At 42.1% G+C, this 20086-nt stretch overlaps 1 protein-coding gene and 1 non-coding gene across 2 annotated transcripts; both read right to left on the reverse strand.

The window, feature by feature from the left end:
- Positions 1-1030: 1030 nt before the first annotated feature.
- Alkbh1 (alkB homolog 1, histone H2A dioxygenase) lies at positions 1031-20056 on the reverse strand. Its single transcript, XM_021653289.2, has 6 exons — positions 19861-20056; positions 16533-16641; positions 13812-13974; positions 8345-8435; positions 5156-5349; positions 1031-3725 (listed from the first exon to the last, which is right to left on the reverse strand). The coding sequence occupies exons 1-6, from the start codon at positions 20041-20043 to the stop codon at positions 3296-3298; spliced, it is 1170 nt and encodes a 389-aa protein (XP_021508964.1). The 5' UTR covers positions 20044-20056; the 3' UTR covers positions 1031-3295.
- On the reverse strand, positions 12344-12478 carry LOC132655644 (small nucleolar RNA SNORA58). The gene has a single exon (XR_009593433.1). It is a non-coding gene; the product is annotated as a small nucleolar RNA SNORA58 (small nucleolar RNA).
- Positions 20057-20086: the final 30 nt, after the last annotated feature.

Genomic DNA, 20086 nt, shown 5'->3' on the forward strand with positions numbered 1-20086 from the left:
ACTAAGAAAATTGGAACACGGGAAAGCTAAATCTTGCTGAGTCTGCCTGGTTTAGCAAAACATCTGTGTCTCACAAAGGCCTAGGGACTCTTTCAGGGAAAACCAGACATGGGCTGAACATGGAAACAGCCAAAAGGCTCGACTGGAACAGGCAGAAAGCAGGGAGGATCCAGTTAATCATGTGGCTTTCCTAGTTGTTTTCAGAAGTTTCGGCATAAATTTCACTTTTAGGAACTGAGCAATCAGAGCTGCCCAGGAAGTTTTTGTGTGAGATTCTAAGACCTGGAGAGAAGCTGTCACAATGAGCAGCGAGGGCATTAGGAAGCACTCTTGAATGTGACCTTTCACAAAACTTGGTGCTGAGCTCAGCATATGCTTTGCTCAACCACTTCAAACTATTCCCTTCATAAAGGCGTTTAAAAGAACAATTTATGCTGGCTCAAAAATTTTTTGACAATATATGCCTTTTCAATGGCCACCCCCACCTCCCAAAATGTTTTTTCTGTGTAGCTCTGGCTGTGCCAGAACTTATTAAGACTCCCTTCCAGGTTAAATATTCCCCACAAAAAAAGATACTGGTACTTTTTGAGGTATTTTTTAAGGGTCTTACTATGTGTCTCTGGAAGACCTGGAATTCATTACACAGACCCCCTGCCCATGCCTCCCAAGTGCTGGGATTAAAGAAATGCATGGGTAACCACACCTAGCATGGTACTGCTACTTTTAAAGATAATTTCATTAAACAAGTCTTTTTTGGAAGAATGCTGTTGCTCCTAGACTTGCATTCTAAATTTCAGACTGACAAGGAACTGCCAGGTTTAAGAGCTATGCTTTTTGGGTTGGAGTGATGGCTCACTAGTTAAGAGCACTTTAGTCCTTTTCTGGAGGGTCTGAGTTTGATATTAGCACCTACACGGTGACATCTCTAACTCCAATTTCTGGGAACCCAACACCTTCTGGCTCCACACGCACCAGACAAACACATGCAGGCAAAACACCCACACACATAAAATATGATTAAATTACTACCTTTTAAAAGAATAAAATTTTTATTTTTTAAAAAATAAGTATGGATTTTTAATATTTTTATTGTAAATTTTAGTACAAGGGAGCACAAAAGCATTCACATTCACTGAAGCTTCTTTTTTAGAAATATGTAAATAGAAACATTAGAGAAGAAATACATACAGGCAAGACATAAACTTTAAATAATTCAGGAATATGTAACATTCTTACAAAACTTTACTCTGCATAGTTAATGATCAGGCTTTCTCTTCATTATGATAAATATTTATTTTTCAACAAAAAAACTTCCCAAATGTTTTCTCATGACTTTTGAAGACTCAATTCTCAGAAGTGAAATTTACTGGGCCCAAGAACACACATCTGAAAACATTTAGCAAGTGCCCATTCTAAATGGTATCAGAAGAAAAAAGGACACAACCTGGGACCCGCAATGCAAACAGCCAAGGCCAGTACTTTCCCTCCTTCACAGGACAGGTGAGTATTACAGTGACACTGCCCACACTTACTGTCTGTGCACTGACACCATACCAATTACACTACGCTGCATTTCAATTCTATCCACTGGTAACTGACAAGTTTAAAAACACTACTTCCCATTGTTCTCTCCTCGGTGTCAGGCTTGTTGCTGGCGCCCTTTCTTCAGAGGTTTCTTAGGTTAGACTTGCTGTCAAGGTGCAGATCATATCTTCCAGGCTCTGTGGCAACTTTCTAACCGTACGTTCACTTATTTTTTAACTCAAGCAAAGAGACTTGTTCCCAAAGTCTTTCAAACACACACACAAATAGATTTTTATTTTGTATTTGACTGTTTGCCTCAGGTATGTGTCACATGTGTGCCTGGGGACGGGAGGCCAGAATACCCTGTTGGCATCCCTGGAGTTACAGATGGTTATGAGATGCCATATGGGGACTGGGAACTGAACCCAGGTTCTCCTGCATGAGCAATACATGCTCTTAACTTCTGGGTCATCTCTCCAGCTGCCCCCTCAAGAAGTACATTCTGGATGTTGGAACTTCATACAATTTTTATGTCTTATAACCCCTCCCCCACAACCCACAGCCTCTTAGAAACAGCAAACAACAAAGAAACTGAAGCTGGGCTGCCATTTGCTGACCTGTAACTTACTTGAGCATGCTCCGTCAGGAGCTTGGGATGGAGACATGTTCCTGCTCTTGGCTAGCCTCTTTCCATTTGCTCCTAAACTCAGGCCAATGCTAGTACCTAAAGAGTTTGTTTTAATGATACTGATAATCTTTGCTGGCTTTACCAAATGACAGCTTCCTGGTTTCAGGTGGGTCACATTTAATGAACAACAATGAAAACTTACTGCAGAGTGGCTTCCACCAAGTCTCAGCCTCCCAAACTAACAGACACACCCATTTTCTAGAAAGAAGTACCAAACTCCCCTTTAATACCAAAATTTCCCCATGGAGATGACATATTTTTGACATCAGAAAAACAGCAGCAACTGGACTGATTGTCAAGGTACATTCTTCCCGTGACAGGCATAAAACTTGGGGAGAAACAGCCAGAGGCTTCAATACCATGAGGAAAAAGCGCATCTCTGATACCCTCACCCTCAAAGGCAGATACAGATCTTTAATTTACAGTCAAGTAAGTTTATTCATGGAGAAAACAGTTAACACTTTAGCCCATTGAACTAAAAAGCCACCAGAGTCTGGAAACCTAGGATGGCCTTGAACTTCTGGTTCTCCCCCTGGGGTGCTGGGCAAAAGGTGCGCACCACGCCTGACGTATGTGGCACTGGAGCCAGATTGGTGCACCGCAGGCCTGTGCTCCACCAACCAAGTGACAATTCCTGCTCCCGGCGGACACTTTAATTCCACTGTTTAAGAGTCCTCTGTGAGAGAAGAGGAGCTCAAAGAGTTTGGTGAGTAGGAGTTAGGAACTCTGGTGGCTGGCTCACAGATCATATATTGCTTAGAGGAAGACACCTGATTTCCTAACAAACTCTGAGGTACTGACTCACCACAGACATATGAACTCACTTCTTCCCCCTCAGAGACAACAGCAGAGGCCAAGAAGTTTGTGTGTATCATTATGCCAACGTGGTCTGACCAAACAAGTTCCTTCTCCTTACGAGAAAACACTTCTCTGAGCAAACTATAATCAGTTTACTCTCCATGACGTGCCGAAGTCAGCAGCGTGATGGATGACTTCTTTCCTGGCTCTTTGTGTGGCTTGTCTCAGGGCTAGAATGCATGGCAACAGAAGCCTGTCTGAGTAAGAGAACCCAGCCCCTAAGTCTTAGCTGTCAGGACTTAACCGCACCCGTTTTACTGGGCTACTCTGGTCATCCAGATGACACAAACCATCTGCACTAGTGTCTCTTTTTGTCTCCTCCATGGGTTCTACAGGAAAGTCCTGGCCTGTGGCCAGAACCTGTCGAACAGTCATATTAACTCGAGCAGTTTTCAAGTAGGTAGCACACACCTGCCAGTCCTCCACAGAACAGGGCTCAAGCAGTGAACCACTAGGTAGGAGAGCTGGAAGAGGAGTCTCCAGGCAGTGAGGCAGGCATTCCCCATCAGGATGTGGAAGGACTCGAGGGACTGCATGATTTAACAGGCGGCTGAACCCCGACATCACCATGATGTCACCACTGTGCATAAACATGGCTGTTGGGGCCTCATCTCTCTTGAGGCCACCCAGGAGAAAGATGGCAGACTGTCCAAAGCTACAAAACAGAAAAGTAAAAAAAAATTGAAGTTTCTGTTAATGGTTATACTTGTGAAAGTCACTGGCTACCACATTCTTTTGTCATTCCAGACTGACTGTTTCCAGGTCCTCACATATGTGGAGATCACAGGAGTCAGTTATTTCTTTCTGCTCCATGGCCCTCAATGGTTAACTCAGGTTGTGAGGAGCCTGAGCCACCTCGTGATTCTTACTTCCTTCTGATCTCTGTACACCTCTGTGAAGACCAGAAGTTAATGCTGATGCCTTCCACATATTTTTTTAAAAATGTGTGTGGGTGTTTTGCTTACGTTTGTCTGTACATGTGTGTCTTAGTGTCCTCAGAAACAGACAGGGAACTGGACTGCCTAGGGCTGGAGTTACAGGTGGCTGTGAGCTACCACATGGGTGCTGAGCATTAAACTTCAGGGATCTAGAAGAGCAGCAAGTGCTTTGACCACTATACCATCCCTCTAGCTCTGCATCCTTTAATTTTATACTTGATCAATTCTGCATGTGCATCTAATAGGTATGTGCATGTGCTATGGAGCACACACGGTCGCCAGAGGACATTTAGGAGTTCTCTCCTCCTACTGTGGGATCTGGGCAACAAATTCAGGCCATCAGGCTTGTTGGGGAAAGTGCTTCTGTCCACTGAGCCATCTTGTTGACCCCATCTTATTTATTTCCTTTTAAAAATTAGATTCATTCATTCATTTTCTCTGTGGCTATGTTCGCGCCACAGTGCATGTGTGAACAGTTGGGATAACTGCTAACGGAATTGATTCTCTCATCTTGTGGGTCCCGAGACTGAATTTAGGTCAAGCTTGCAGCAAATGCTTTTATCTGATAAGCCATCACACAGGCCTCACCTTACTGTTTGTCCGTTTTTTGAGATAGGACATCACACTGACTCTGGAACCCTGGGAACCACTGTCTTGTCATCCCCCCGCCCCTAGCACTGGATTACAGGCATGTGCTGCTTACATATGCCTAGCTCTTTACATGGATCTGGGGGCCTGAACACAGGTCGGTCCGCATGCTTGTGCAGCAAGTGACTTTACAAACAGAGCCATCTCCTCAGCCCAAGTCATCCCTTAAAAACTATTCTGGCTTGTGTTTCCAAGTGACCAACCTATGATCTACTCGCCGCCATACATTACTACGACAGCCCACAGACCTCCTGCAAAATAAAATGTGATGCAGCAGATATGCAAAGCAAAACTGAACATCAACATTATTTGTTTTATAGATATTTCGTGTTTCCAAAACAGCTCATTCATCTGCTTTATACCTTCTAACTTGTTTACTACACACGGCAGTGACAATAACTCTTAGTATAAAACACAAATCTTCTAATTTTAGCTTTAAAATGCCTTAGGAAAAAAAAATTAAACAATGAACAATCTGAAACTCCTGAAATTAAGTTACCTGAAGGACAGCAGGGGTTTGGAGTGATCTAGTTCAGATCGGTCCACATGGATCCCCAGTGTGGAGTCTAGGCGGTAGTAATTCAGGATACCTGCTTCTGCTTGGAAACCCTGAAATCCACAGGCAGCGGCGACTTGCTCTGAGAGGAAAGCCAGGTCAGAAGGGAAAGGTGTATAATGATCTGCTGAGTATTTCTTTGGTAAAAGTAGAGAAAATAGGAGAAATAAACAATGATCTCAGAACACAGGAAATCGTGGTGTATAATCCTTTAACTTACACTACTATTAGCACAGGTGCCTATTAAGCTCCCTACCCCATTTCTTGCAATGTAGCCCTGGATGGCCTGGAACCTGCTAATATACACTAGGCCAGTCTTCAACTTGCAGTGATTCTTCTGCCTTTGCCTCCTAAGTGCCAGGCAAATAAGGATGTGCACAATGCCTAGCTGGGTATCTACCCACTCTTGAGGCATACAGAGATCTAATAATAAACCATTCGAGCTACTGAGCACTCACTCACTGCATGACAGGTATCGTGCAGTGCTAAGTCACAAAAAGTCACAATTATGTTATATACATAGAAGCAACTTTTCTTAGGATTCTAGTATACTTGAATCCTAAGCACGATAGCACTCTTAAGTTAAAGGCACCTCAGGACTGTCATGATCAAGAGAGCCTAAAAAACAAGACGATCAATATAAAATAGCACCATAAATGAAAGGTGTTAGTTAAAACTAAGGAGATCTGGGCCAGACATAGTGGTGCAACCCTGTAATTCCAGCACTCAGGGAGGTGAACCAGGCAGACTGCTATGAGTTCAAGGCCAGCCTGGTCTACAAATTGAGCCCAGGACAGCCAAGGCTACACAGAGAAACCATATCAACAACAACAAAGACCTCTAAAAAAAAAAAAAAACCAAAACCAAAACCAAACAAAACAAAAAACACACAAAAAAACAAATCCCCAAGGAAATCTAGAAGAATCTTCCCTCTTTGGTGGAAGATGCTTGAAACAATTGGGCTCAGCATCTCAAATTTTTGTAGAGGCCAAAGTTTTATATATTAATTAAACGCAACAATGTGTTTCCTTGTGACATTTCCTGAAATATTTATCATGTATTTTTGACCATATTCACACCTTAAAACCCTCTTGTCTGACCTCCTATCCCCTCTCTCTTCTACTTTCATGGCTTAAAAAAATTTTATTTTTGTGACACAGTTTTCCAGCAGGGTCACCTGTAGGCACACTGGTACCTTGCCAGTGGTTACTACTTAAGGTCATGTCTCTTCCCTTCCCTGCAACCACACAGCTCCACAGAGATGGGGTTCTGTGAGGTCTTCCTCCAAAAGGCTATTTTTTACTAAAAGAAAACCCAAAACTATAGCAAGCTTGTAACCTGGGTGGTTGCCACCTGTCTGGTCAATCTGATGAAATTATATGCTCAAAACATCTAGATTAAGTCTGACTTAAATCATGGTCAAGGTACAATCTTAAATTGGAAGTCTTTTTTTCAGCCATTAATCTATCTCCTTAACTTGCTTCTGTTTTCTCTCTCTCGCCAGGGTTTCTATGTATAGCCTTCCTGTGCTGGACTCCCTTTGTAGACCAGGCTGGCCTTGAACTCAAGAGATCCACCTGCGTCTGCCTCCCTGAGTGCGGGAGCTTCTGTTTTCAACTTACTTTCAGTAAGCGAATGTTTCATAAGAACAAGTTGGCCAATAGGAATTGTGCTTTCTGGACTGAGCACTTCTGCAGAGGACCGATGCTCCTTTGCCCTTACTTCTTCCTGTGCTAAGTTAGACTAAATCTATCAGAGAACATTTTTTTGGTCTTACAAGTTTCATCTGGTGCAGTCTAGTTGGTGCAAACCACAAAAGTACCGAGTGGGACAAATTGTTGGGTAAAAGAAAAACCTATCGATGTGGATGGCCTTTCCTGTTTGGTTGGAACTTGTTTTCAATTTTTATTTTCTTGGTTTGAAAAAATTCAACAGCAAATAAAGAAAGCTCCTACTTAATTCCTTTTGGTTTGAGATAGGGTCTCTCTCTATATCCTTGGTTTCCTATTTAATAATTATTACTTTGTATTTTTCTTGTTTTATGAGATAATTTCTCTGTTCAGTCCTTGTTGTCCTCTATATGGGATGCAGTGTATATGCTGTGTATAGTGATCTACCATCCCCCACCTGCGCAGAATTCAGAGATCTGTCTGCTTCTGTCTCCTGAGTGTCAGGTAATTAAAGGAGCGCACTATCACTGCCCCACCCCACCCTATTTAATTCTTAAGATGGAAGGTGATGTCCCATAGTAAGGTGTCCCATACTAAGCTTCTGTCCTAGAGTCTTTACTGTCTTACTATCTTGATAAACTTTCCTCCCCATGTTCATTTTGTCTTTTTCTTTAAATATTCATGTAGTTATTGATAATTTTCGCTAAGGAAAAAAAGGATAAGTTTGAGGTATATAGAAAAAAAATACATGTATTTTTTGGTTTTTGGAGACAGGGTTTCTCTGTGAAGCCCGGCTGTCCTGGAACTCACTGAGATCTACCTGCCTTTGCTTTCCAAGTGCTTGGATTAAAGGCATGTGCCACCCCACAGCCTGGCCATAAAAATATTAAGAACAAATGAAAACAGAGTAAGCACTGACTGCCCTTTTGGTGTCCTGATAGCTAACTGTTCAGAACAGTGAGGTACTGCTAGACAGACTTTACAGGCATTAGTCAATCAACTAATAAAATGAGTGTTTTGCCTGCACCTATGTCTGCCCACAGAGGCCAGAGGAGAGCATTAGAAACCTTGGAACTCAGGCTGGTCACACCATATGGGTGCTGGAAATTGAAGCCGGCTCCTCTGTAAAAGCCACAGACATTCTTAACCACTGAGCTATCGCTCTAGTTCCCAATTTAACTTTCTGAGACAGGGTCTTGTTACATAGCCCATACTGGCCTTGAAAATAGTACACCTCCTGTCTCAGCCTCCTGAGACTAGAGGTAGTGTGCTACCACTGCCAGCTCTCCAAGGGAGATGTAAAAAAGGCAATAAATCATAGCCCCTCCTCTAAATGGTTCACTCATGCTTCTGACAGCCTTTATTCTGGCAGTGGTATTTCAAGTTTGTGCAGGAACAAATCCAACTTCAAGTGCTCAAGTACCTATAAATGTGTAACAAATGAATAAAGCTTAAGAAATACCTTACTGTCCCAGTTATAATGGTAGCCCAGAGTGACCCAACGAAGCCTCTCCAGCAAACTTCGGGGCCTTCGTTTATTCATTTCTTTAGACCTGCAAAGAGTGTAAACAAGAGAAATTTAGTCATCTTAAATGGCAGCAACAATCCTTTCTACGGGCCCTCGAGTCTATGCATCTAGTCTAAGCTATTAGCCAAAACTTGATTAAGGAGGCCAACATTAAGAGTACTAAGACCTGTATTGAGAATTTTTCTTTTTTAACTTTTTGAGTCAGTCTCATTATGTAGCCCTAGCTGGCCTAGAGCTTACTAAGTAGACTAGACTGGCTTCACACTCAAGCAATCTGCCTATCTCTGCTTCCTGAGTGCTGGCTTAAAGGTGTACAGCACCATTCCTAGCTTGGAACAGACGTTCTGGCATCTAAACAAACTTCAAATCTTTATCCAATTACCAAAATAATTTTCAATGTTTCAGGAATGCATAGCCCTAATTACTGGTTTTCATAGCAAACAAAAATATGGTATGCTCTCTGCCCATGATGCTTCTTCCAGGCATTAGCAAGAGGATGATGGATGGTGGGGCTGGCCACCCTCCCACCTGGTCAATGTGCTCACACAGCAGTTTGATGTTTTTGTCACGCTAAGAGCTTTATGTAAGTGTAGGCAGTTTTCTCAACAATCATGTTATAAAAAGATCGCCTTCAAGAGAACCCTATATAGAAATGAACTGGCCAGTTGTCCACTCTACAGTGGTACTCTGGATCCCATAAGTAAGCATTGCATTTTCTTTTTTGCCTATACAAAACAGTGTTGTAGGTTTTTTTTTTTAAGGATTTATTTATTTGTTATGTATACAATGTTCTGTCTGCTTGTATACCTGCATGCCAGCAGAGGGCACCACATCTCATTACAGATGGTTGTGAGCCACCATGTGGGTGCTGAGAATTGAACTCAGGTCCTCTGGAAGAGCAGCCAGTGCTCTTAACCTCTGAGCCATCTCTCCAGCCCAGCATATTGCCTTTAATCCCAGCACTCAGGAGGCAGAGGCAGGCAGAACTCTGAGTTCAAGACCAGATCTGAGGTCTACAAAGCAAATTCCTGGACAGCCAGGGCTATACAGAGAAACAGCTCGAAAAGCCTTAGCATCCAGCTGCTAAGCTTTATTTATTTATTCATTCATTCATTCATTTAATTTTAAGGCATGGCAATTTTTTTTATAACTATTTTCTCAGAGACCACAGCTTTCTTTCTCTTTCCTTTCCATGCTCTTTGCACTAAACCTGACGTTTAAAATAAGTATTTTTTAGATTTATTAATTTTATGTGCATGCATGTTTTGTCTGCATGTGTGCACCTGGAGCCCAGGTTGTTTGGAGAGGGTGTCAAATACCCTGGAACTAGATTTATGGATGGCCATTAATCACCATGTAGGTTTTGCAAATTAAGCCTGGGTCCTTTGGAAGAATAGCAAGTGAGCTACCACTTCAGCCCAGTTCTGAACCTGATCTTTAATTCCTATTTCAAGAGCCATGTTCTTTCAGTATGAAGTTTTCTAGCTTTCTCAACCCGAATCTCTTATCACAAGTGAACACTTGAGTGTTATCTTATTTAACACCCTTTTGCCTCACTTAATCTTCCAGCTCTACACCTTTGTGTACGTCATGTTCTCTGTTTTGCCCTTGTCTTTTAAGGTAATGAGAAACATAGGCACAATCAAACAATGCAGGAAAATGTCATCTTTCCCTGTTCAAAACCTCTACAGGCCTCACAATACAACCTCCTTCCTGGTTCCTAGACTCATACTATACCCCATTACTCTTATAAACTTTTAAGGCTTTCTCTACTGAAGAACTTTCTTATATATTCAAACCACCCCTCTGCCTTGTTTTCTCCTGTTTTGTTTTCAATTATGTGCATGGGTATGTACACACAAGCATAAGTACCTTTGGAGGTTAGGTGTTAATCCTCCCTGGATCTTAGCTCTTATAGGCACACAATTTCAGATTTCTATGAAGGTACTGGGCATGGTGGCATACACCTTTAATCTTAGCACTCAGATGGCAGATGCAGGAGGATCTCTGTGAGCTCCAGGCCATCCTGGTTTACACAGCAAACTAGAGGACTATATGGAAGGACACAGTATTAAAACAAAACACAAATAAAAAACCATGATGGCTGGGCAGTGATGGTGAATGCCTTTAGGGCAGAGGCAAGCAGATCTCTTAGCTCCAGGTCAGTCTGGTCTACAATAGTAAGTTCCAATACAGTCAAGGCTACACAAAGAAACTGTCTCGAAAGACTGAAAGACCAACCGACCAACCAACCAACCAAAAACCCATGATGGTGTTATGCAGGAAAGGATTTGACTAGTCCTTTGCTCTGGTTCTAGGAAGGAAATTCTTCTTCTTGTTCTTGGTCCTGAGGCTAAACCTTAAAAGCCCCATGCATGTTAGATGCTGTCACCGAGCTACATGTACTCCAAGCCCTCAGAATTTCCTGATAGCAGTTCCACTGTTAATCATGGTAAGCCCCTGAATCACACCTGGGTTTATGCTAAGGATGCTGGCTGGTAATCCCATAAAATTCAACCATGTGATTAGAGGGGTGAAGTTTTGAGCTAAGTGGTATTATTTTACCTCCAGAATGGGTCTGACCTTAAGATTGAATTCAATTACATGGCTAATGCCTTGTGTCATTTCCAAGTTGTCCACTTTGCTTTTATCTGAGAGTGTTTTTCAGTGAAACACTGGGCTTCCCGATTAGACCAGCAAATGAGTCCCAGGAATCTGTCTGTCTCTACTTTTCTAGCCCTTGGGATTGCAAGTGAGTACTACCACGCCTTTTTTAGAAAATGTGGGTACAGGGGTTTGAATTTTGATCCTCAAGCTTGTGTGGCAAACACTTTACCAACTAAGTTCTCTCACCAGTTCCTAACTTCCTTTATTGTGTCAGGGTTTCTCTCTGTTCTGGAACTCATCAAGCATGTTGGCTAAGCAGTACACTCCAGAAACTTACTCATCTCTAAGAATTTGCTCACCAGTGCTGAGACTACAAGTAGGCAAGGCTATGTCTGGCCCTTTGAAAAAAAAGAGTAAAACAAATCACATGGGTTCTGGGGAACTGAACCTAGGTCCCTGTTCTTATAAGTAAAATACTTTCTCCATGGAGTCACCTCTCCAGCATATACAGTTATTGTTTAATCAGTGGTTATTATACAACAAAATGCACAAAAAATTCTGGACACTAAAATCTGGAGCTCCCTAGCCACTAAAGGGCAGTATGGTCTGTTTTGATAGCAAAGAGCACCCATAGGCTACTTACTATACCTGTCTTAATGTGTCTGGAGTTAGTGAAACTGGAAGCATAATGTTTTCCTGAGTTCCAGGGCTGTTCTAGTGGATTACTGATCATGAAGAGGTCATGAAATATCCCTGAATCTATAATCAGTGGTCATTAAGAATGAGCAGTCTAGAAAGTCCTCTAACCTGGTATCTTAAGAGATTGTATTAACTCTGTGTAGCTTCATCAGAACTGAGCTATAGCTGAAAGCTGTGAGAAGAACGATACAGCTTCTACATTCTATGTCAAAAGCATTTGGAAGTGGGCAGAAAGCAGATACTTGGGAGGCTCCTTTAGCATTCTATAAAAAAACATATGAATTGAGTGGCTTGGACTAATGTAGTCTCCCAAGCTCTAGATGGCTAAACACTGTACAGTTAGGTCCTACTCCACTCACCACACCCCTTTCCTGTTTTACCTAACTTACCCGAAAGCCTTTATTATAAATTATTCCAACCTTGCCATGTAAGCAAGCATACTCATGAAAATCTATAAACTCTAAACTAGTATTTGCCACTAAATCTTTTAAAATGTTTTTATTCTTCACTTTTACAAAATAATAGAAGACAGGAACTGTTTTTTGTTTTCTTTTTTAGAACTGAAAAAAAGAATCAGGTTAAATTACCATCACTTTCCAGCATGAGAACAGGAGGAAGTTGGAAACAGAATGTTGGAGTACTGCAATTCACCCAGCTACTGATTAAGCTGGTTAGAACTTGCATGAACTCCAATTACTCTTGCATACGCTGTCCCCCTTGCCTGGTCACAGGCAGAGTCAAGCAAGGTCTACGGATATGCCTAGGAAATGTTTCCTATCTTCCTTTGAATCTCCAACATTCATACATACATTGTGCTCCTATCTCACAGAATATACTGTTTTAAATACCACATCTCTGCTGATTAACTGATTAACACTTCTAGCAAGACTTTTTCTTTAACTTTATTTATTGCAATCTATTCACTTTGTAGACCTCTCCCTCATCTCCAATGCCCCTCCCCCAGTCCACTGATAGGGGAAGAAGTCCTCCTCCCCTTCCACCTGACTCTAGACTATCAGGTCTCATCAGCACTGGCTGCACTGTCTCCCCCTTAACGGTTGGTGATCAAAGAGCCAGACACTGAGTTTATGTCAGAGACAGCCCCTGTTCCTCTTACTAGGGAACCCACTTGGAGACTGAGCTGCTATGGGCTACATCTGTACAGGGGTTCTAGGTTATCTCCATGAATGGTCCTTGGTTGGAGTATCAGTCTCAGAAATGACCCCTGTGCCCAGAGTTTTTATGATTCTGTTGCTCTCCTTGTGGAGCTCTTGTCCCCTCCAGGTCTTTCATCTCCCCCTTTCATAAGATTCCCTGCCTAGCCAGACCTTTTACTATTCTGAACGGCAAATCCCTAACCATATCGAAGATAGTTGAAATGGTCAGAAAGAAGGAAAAAAAAAATTGATATATTTAAAAAAAAAAAAAATATATATATATATATATCACTTTTCTTTTCTTGGATACTTTCATCCTGACTGTAAGAATTTTTTTCCTAGCGTTTTCCTAACCATCATTATAACATTTTCTCAGCATTGTAATTACTCCTATAGATAATTGTTTTGACGGACCACTCAGTTTTAAGTATGAAAAGAGTGTCCTATCAATTAAGTGCTGTGTCTCTATACCTAGCACCATGTCTGATATCCAACTCATTTCTCCAAGGAGCATTCATGGAATGAATGCTGAAACATTTGAGATCTAAACACTAGTTCTTTCATGAGCAAAAACTGACCCATCACAAAAGAGCCAGCACTAGCAACTCCATGTAAAACAAGAAAAGTGCTACCAGTGATAATTTTTCCTACAGGTCTTTAAAGGAACACACTACAAAAAAATGTTGGAAGCAGAATAAAAAGAATCATGTGATAAAGAATGTGGATGAACTCAGTTTCTAAGCTATGGTAAGAATCTTTAATATAATGTCAGAGTATCTGTGCAAATGTTCTCGGGGAAAGAACAGTGCAATAAAAAAAAAAAAAAAAACTAGGAGGAAAAACCTAACTCAACCCCCAACATAGCCACTTTCACAGTACTTGTCTGAAATAGTTTCGTCTAGGATCTATGAGAACCTTCCTCTGGCTGTAGAACTTACCTTAGGAACTCTTTACTCTGTTCCCACAGACCTTGGGTCTCTTCTTTAGTCATGTGCTTGTCCAGGTTACACACATTAGGTTTCTGAGAGTACAATTTAAGGCACTGTTTTACCCAGTGCCGCTGGCATCCCGGGAGGAATGGGTTTGTGATAAAAATAAATCCTATTTAAAAAAGAAAGGGGTGGAAGAGAATAAATTTGAAATTGTTTCACATTTTTTTTTTCCAACAGTAAGACAGTGATATACCACCAGACTTGGCTTTTAAATTGTTTTTTATATTTATTTAATTTTATTTTATGTGCATTAGTATGAAAGTGTCAGATCCCTTAGAATTAGGGTTAGAGACAGTTGTGAGCTGCCATGTGGGTGCTGGGAATCGAACCCGGGTCCTTTGGAAGAGCAGACAGTGCTCTTAATCACTGAGCCATCTCTCCAGCCCCCACATTCTTTTTCTTAAAGATTTATTTATTTATTTAGTGTTTATGGCACGCCAAAGAGGGCACCAGAGCTCATTATGGATGGTTATGAGCCATCATGTGGTTCCTGGGAATTGAACTCAGGACCTCTGGAAGAACAGACAGTGTGCTCTTAACCACTAAGCCATCTCTCTAGCCCCCTTTCTTCATATTCTTATACCCACGATTCTACCTGGCTTTTCTTTTGTGTGTGTGTTCTGTAATGGTGACTGAAGTAAGACCTTGTACGTGATCAGCAAACACCGTACCACTGAGTGGTATATCTAACAATGGTATATCTTCTATGCATCAAAATTCTGCTCATCTAAACTTGCATTGTTTTGGGGTTCTGGCACCCACAACTTCCAAATCAGTTATTTTTGTTGCTGTTTTTTGGTTTTAGAGACAAGAAGTTGTTATTGTAGTTGAACTGATTTGTCCCATTTCTTACTGTGCTTGCTCTGAGGCAGGGTCTTGCTATATGGCCTGGGCTGACCTTGTACTGTGTCAGGCACTAACTAGAGCACTTTACATATATATTCAAACTAAACCATTGTAACATTTTAAAATATTTATTTTTAGTAAGATGCGTTATGTATCTATCAGTGGTGTCACATCTAGTTCTGAGCCGAGGTAGGTTCTGAACGTAGGTTCTCTGAAGGGTAATATGCACTCTTAACCACTGAGTTATTTCTCGAGCCAACTTCATCCTAATCTTATGGTGGGCCCTATTTTTATACACATTTTATGCCTGAAGAAACTGAGGACAAGGGAAATAAAGAGAAGTGTCCTAGGTCAGCTAGTACACAGAAGACCCAGGTATGAGTCCAGACAAATGGGAACCAGAACCATGTCTTAACCACCACTCCATTGCCTCTCATCCTTTGTGCATAACCTTTTTTAAAATGTCTGATGACTGCTGTCACATTTGCCATCAGTCTTTTCTTCCCCAGACCCAGTTTCCTCCTACTTACTCCAGGAAAAACAGGTTTCAGTACACCCAAGTTCCTTCAGAATAAGTAGGATGCAGAAGTAAACATAATCTTCTGATCACCCTAAAAGTAGTTTTCAACACTATATATTATACTTTTATTCAATGCAGCTTACAATGGCTGTGAAAGCCAAAGAAATTCTCCAAGGACACAATGAAGTAACAACCCAAGTGATATGGCTTAAATTGTATTACAAAGCCTGAAAAATCAGATACACCACTCTGACAAGACAAAACCAAAGGGGACCTGATAACCTTGTACTCTGTATAATCTATATAGCATGAAGAAGGCCCAGACCAAAAGACAATCATAAACTTGAAAATAGGAGCTAAGAGTTAGAAGTTTAAGAGCAGTTTCCAGGAACTGGAGACCTAGGCCTCAATTCAGTGTACATACACACATGTAGGCAAAACAGTCATATGCATAGACATTGATGGGCTCGAGACAAGGCTTAGCAGTTATGAGTATATACTGTTCTTGCAGAAAGCTGGGGTTTGGTTCCCAGGATCCATGTCAGGTGGCTCTTTTGTCTGTAACTCCAGCTCCAGTGATCTGACATCCTCTTCTGCCCTCTAAGGGCAACTGCACTCATGTCCATGTAACCCTTCTCCCCATACATAATAAACAAATCTTGGGCCTGAGAGATAGATGGCCCAACAGTTAAGAGCACTTGCTGCCCTTCTAGAAGACCCAGTTTTTGTTCCAAATACCCACAAGGCAGCTCATCACCATCTAACTCCTGTGCCAGGGGACCCGACACCTTCTTCTGACTTCTGACATACACATGGTATACAGACATATATGCAGGAAAAACACTATACAAAAAATTAGACAAATGCACCTTTAAGAAAATCAACAAAATATTCTAAATTATTGAGTCTATTAAAGCCTTTGAACTTTATTTATATATATATATATATATACACACACACACAGACATATTTATTTATTTATTTTTAGTGTTCAGACGTGGCAGTCACAACTTGTAAGTTGGTACGCTACTTGCAAATGTGATTGGAATAACAATTATCAGTTAATTATTCTATTACTTAAAACTCTGGCAGAGTTGAGATTCAGATTTTCGGCAGAGTTTAAAGTCTGTCTTTAATTTTTTTCATTTAATTTGTTATGACACTTCTGAGTTACTCCAGTCTTTGGTAGCATTAAACAGACACCTCAGAAGGCACAAACAGGAGATGCTCCAGGGTATTCATATTCTTCCTATGGAATCACAAATGGCTGAGTAATTTCACTTTCCCTGAGGTGCACGTACCTGGATAGCCTTCAAGTCCATAGGCCTGCCACTTGCTCACAGGCTGAAGCCCTGCCCTACAGGCATCATGCTCGCTCACTGAGGACACATTCAGATGAAATCTGACTACCTGGAAAGAGAGACTTAAGTTAGGGGCAAGCTACCTTAAGGGTCAATCCTGGGAAGCCGAGACATCCAAAGACATTTCTGCTATGGGCTCTTAATATTAGCCCCTTCCTACTTCACTTATGGCCACGGTTTCCTCATCTAACATATACTATTTTATAAAAGAAACTGAGCCAAGTAGTAGCAAGACAATTAAGCTAGACTGGTTTTGGCTTTCTACTTTGGGGGGTGTTTCAAGACAGGATTTGTCTGTGTAGCTCCAGCTGTCCAGGACTTGATTTGTAGACCAGGCTCACCTTGAATTCACAAAGATCTGCCTGTCTCTGCCTCCTGAGTGCTGGAATGTCAGGCATGTGCCACTGCACCTGGCTTGGCTTTTATTTTTAAGACTTTCTCATTTTATGAGTATGAATGTGCACCAGTTACATGCCTGGTGCCTGTGGAGGTCAGAAGAAAGTACAGGATTCCCTGGCACCGGAGTTACAGATGGTCACGAGCTGCCATGCAGGTGCCGGGAACTGAACCTAGGTCCTTTAGAAGAGTGTGAGTGCTCCTAATGCTGAGTCACCTTGCTAGTCCCTAATTTTGACTTTCAAGACAACCTTGTCCTATGAGAACACGCTTTACTAAATTTCTTGAGAAGATTCATGAAAAGTGTTTGCTATCTTGGGGTATCTTAGGACACAATGCTATTTTGTCTGGTTACTGTTAAAACACTGCTTCTAAAGCATTTTGTTATCATTAGCAATAGTAAAATATCAAGTAGGAGTAGGTTGAGAAAAATGGAGAGTTCTCTAGCCACAAAGAAAAATTATTTCCATGAAACAATAAGGGTCCCATTTGTTGAAAGTGTTACCCTTTGATGAGATACTAATGCTAGAACTTTGCTTTTCTTACTAAAAAAAGAAATAAGCATTAGGAGCTCACAGAGTTTTCTTTACACATAGGGAATTTTTTTAGATGAGTCATTACAATGGTTAAGAAACCCAATAGGTAGACAGGCTTGGTGGCACACACCTTCAATCTCTGAACCTGGGAGGCAGAGGCAGAGGCAGATACATGTCTGTGATTTTAAGGCCAGCCTGGTTTACAAAGTGAGTTCCAGGATAGCCAGGGATACAAAGAAAAGCCCTATCTTTAAAAAAAACTAAACTCAGTGTTGGCATATCAAGGGAACAAACAACAAAACCACTTCATTTTCCCATGAAAACAGAAGTAGCTTGCTTTAAAATACAGCGAATGCCTGTTTTTTGGTTTTTGTTTTGAGATAGGATTTCTCTGGCCTCAGAACTCACAGAGAGTGCTAGGATTAAAGGCGTGGGCCCCAGCAGCCTGGCTTCCAATGTTTTTTGTGGTTCCCCCCCCCCCCAAGGATTAATGACCTTTAAGAAAAACTGTTGTTGGTTTTTGGAGGTAGACCTCATTTCCTAGTCTTGGCTGTCCTGGAACTCAGAGATCTGTCTGCCTTTGTTTAAAAAGTTCTGGAATTAAAGGTGTGTGCCACATACCTGGCCTAAGAAATGAGCTTTTTGTTTTAATAACCTCTAAGTATGGAGATTTCCTGACAAAGCAACAACAAATGACTGGTGTATAAGCAGGCTTCAAACAGCAAAAACAAAATTCTCTTTGTTGCTGGGCAATCAAATCCAGTGCCTGGAATAGGCTAGGCAAGCTCTTGACTAGAGTTACATGCCAAGTCTACCAGTCTGTATAATAAAAGGGCTGTCTGAGACTTTGAGAGTCTTGATCACTTTAAGTTTTCCAGTTATTTAGCTAAGAAAATACTCCTTTTCCTTTCTGATTTCTCCCTCGCCAGACTGGCAGCCATCTTTTTCTCCACTGCTCTCATCTGATGTTTTGTGACAACAGCTTCTCTAAAATGCCACTTTTAATCTGCTCTGAGTTTGGAAAACTGAAAACCCAAGCTTTCATTTATGCAACATATACTTTATTTTTGAGCACTGTGCAACAAAACATACACTTTGAGGAGGCATTCACACATGCATCATGGCAAAACAGAGATACATGAAGAGTGTCCCAACCTCTCTTCGGAGTCAAATGTTAGTCTCCGGGCACACGTTTTCCACGTGTAATTCAGATGACTCTAAAACCATTTCTGCTAAAAGTTTCTAGACTCCAAATTTACTTTGTGCTTTTGAAGATTGATGTGAACATCCCTGCACTATACTAAGGTCAAATAAGGGTTTACATATTCTCCCCATTAAAATTTACTTCAAAGAAATCCTGGCATGGTAGTTCTGTTAGCTGCCAGCCTCAACTATAGAATGAGACTGTCTCAACAAGGCAAAGCTTTAAAACGTGTGACTGAGGCCAGGCAGCGATGGCAATCACTTTTATCCCAGCACTAGGGAGGCAGAGGCAAGGGGATCTGTGAGTTCGAGGTTAGCCCGGCCTCAGCGCGAGCTCCAGAACAGGCAGGCCTACTCAGAAACCCTGTCTTGAAAACCCACAAATATTTAAAAATGTGAGTAAGGATAGTATACATACACACCACAACAACCCCCCTCCCCCATTATGTTCTCTTTCTTCTTAAAGCAAAACTAGGGTTATGCACGTCTTTTAGATTTTCTTTTTATAAAAATTTATTTATTTAAAAACTTATTTTCTATGCATGAGTGTTTTGCCTATGGAGGTCAGGAGAGGGTGCCTGACCCTCTGGAACTGGAGTACAGACAGCTCTGAGCTGCCACGTGTAGACTGGAAACCAAACCCAGGTCTTCTGGAACACCAGTAAGTGCAGACCCATCTCTCCAGAGTCCTAGGTTCTTTTAGAGAAATGCAAATTTGACCTTTATTTTCACCTTGGGTAGAGTAGTTCAAAATTCTTCAAACACCTTTTTCCTACGTCTCAGCGGGCAGGGCCGAGCCTTATTCGATGCCTGGTTTTATTTGAAGCTGTGGCGTCACCCTAACGTCCACGAAAATGTTACACACAATAACGTATGGGACAATTAAAGACGTACGAGAAATTCCCAGGCTCTTTTAGCGGGTGGGGAGGGGGAGCCAGGGCGCGGGGCTCGGGGGGGGGGGGGATAATGGCGGCCGGAAGAAAGCTGCGGCCCAGCGCTCTGGGGGCAGCACAGCTCGTCGCACAGGCCCAGCCGGGGCTCCCTCCATAACCGGCCCGGAGGCAGCTAGGTCTCGAGAGACCTACGAGGACGGTAGGCGTGCGGAGCAGCACACACTCCTACTCCCTTCGTACCTTGGGCACGCCGGGCTTCGGGACTCGGGCCACGTGAGCCTCTGAGAAGTCGATGACGGCTCCCAGGTCCGCCGTCCCCCGCCGGCTCTGCCGGTAGAAGCGGAAAAGTCTCCGGAAGGCGTCCTCTCCGGGCTCTGCCGCCAGCGTGGCCAATGAAGCCACCGCCGCCGCCATCTTACCCATCTCGAAGCTGCGAGCAGTCTGACCCGGAAACAGAACTCCAAGG

Source organism: Meriones unguiculatus, chromosome 7, assembly GCF_030254825.1.
Source record: "Meriones unguiculatus strain TT.TT164.6M chromosome 7, Bangor_MerUng_6.1, whole genome shotgun sequence".
Taxonomy (NCBI): domain Eukaryota; kingdom Metazoa; phylum Chordata; class Mammalia; order Rodentia; family Muridae; genus Meriones; species Meriones unguiculatus.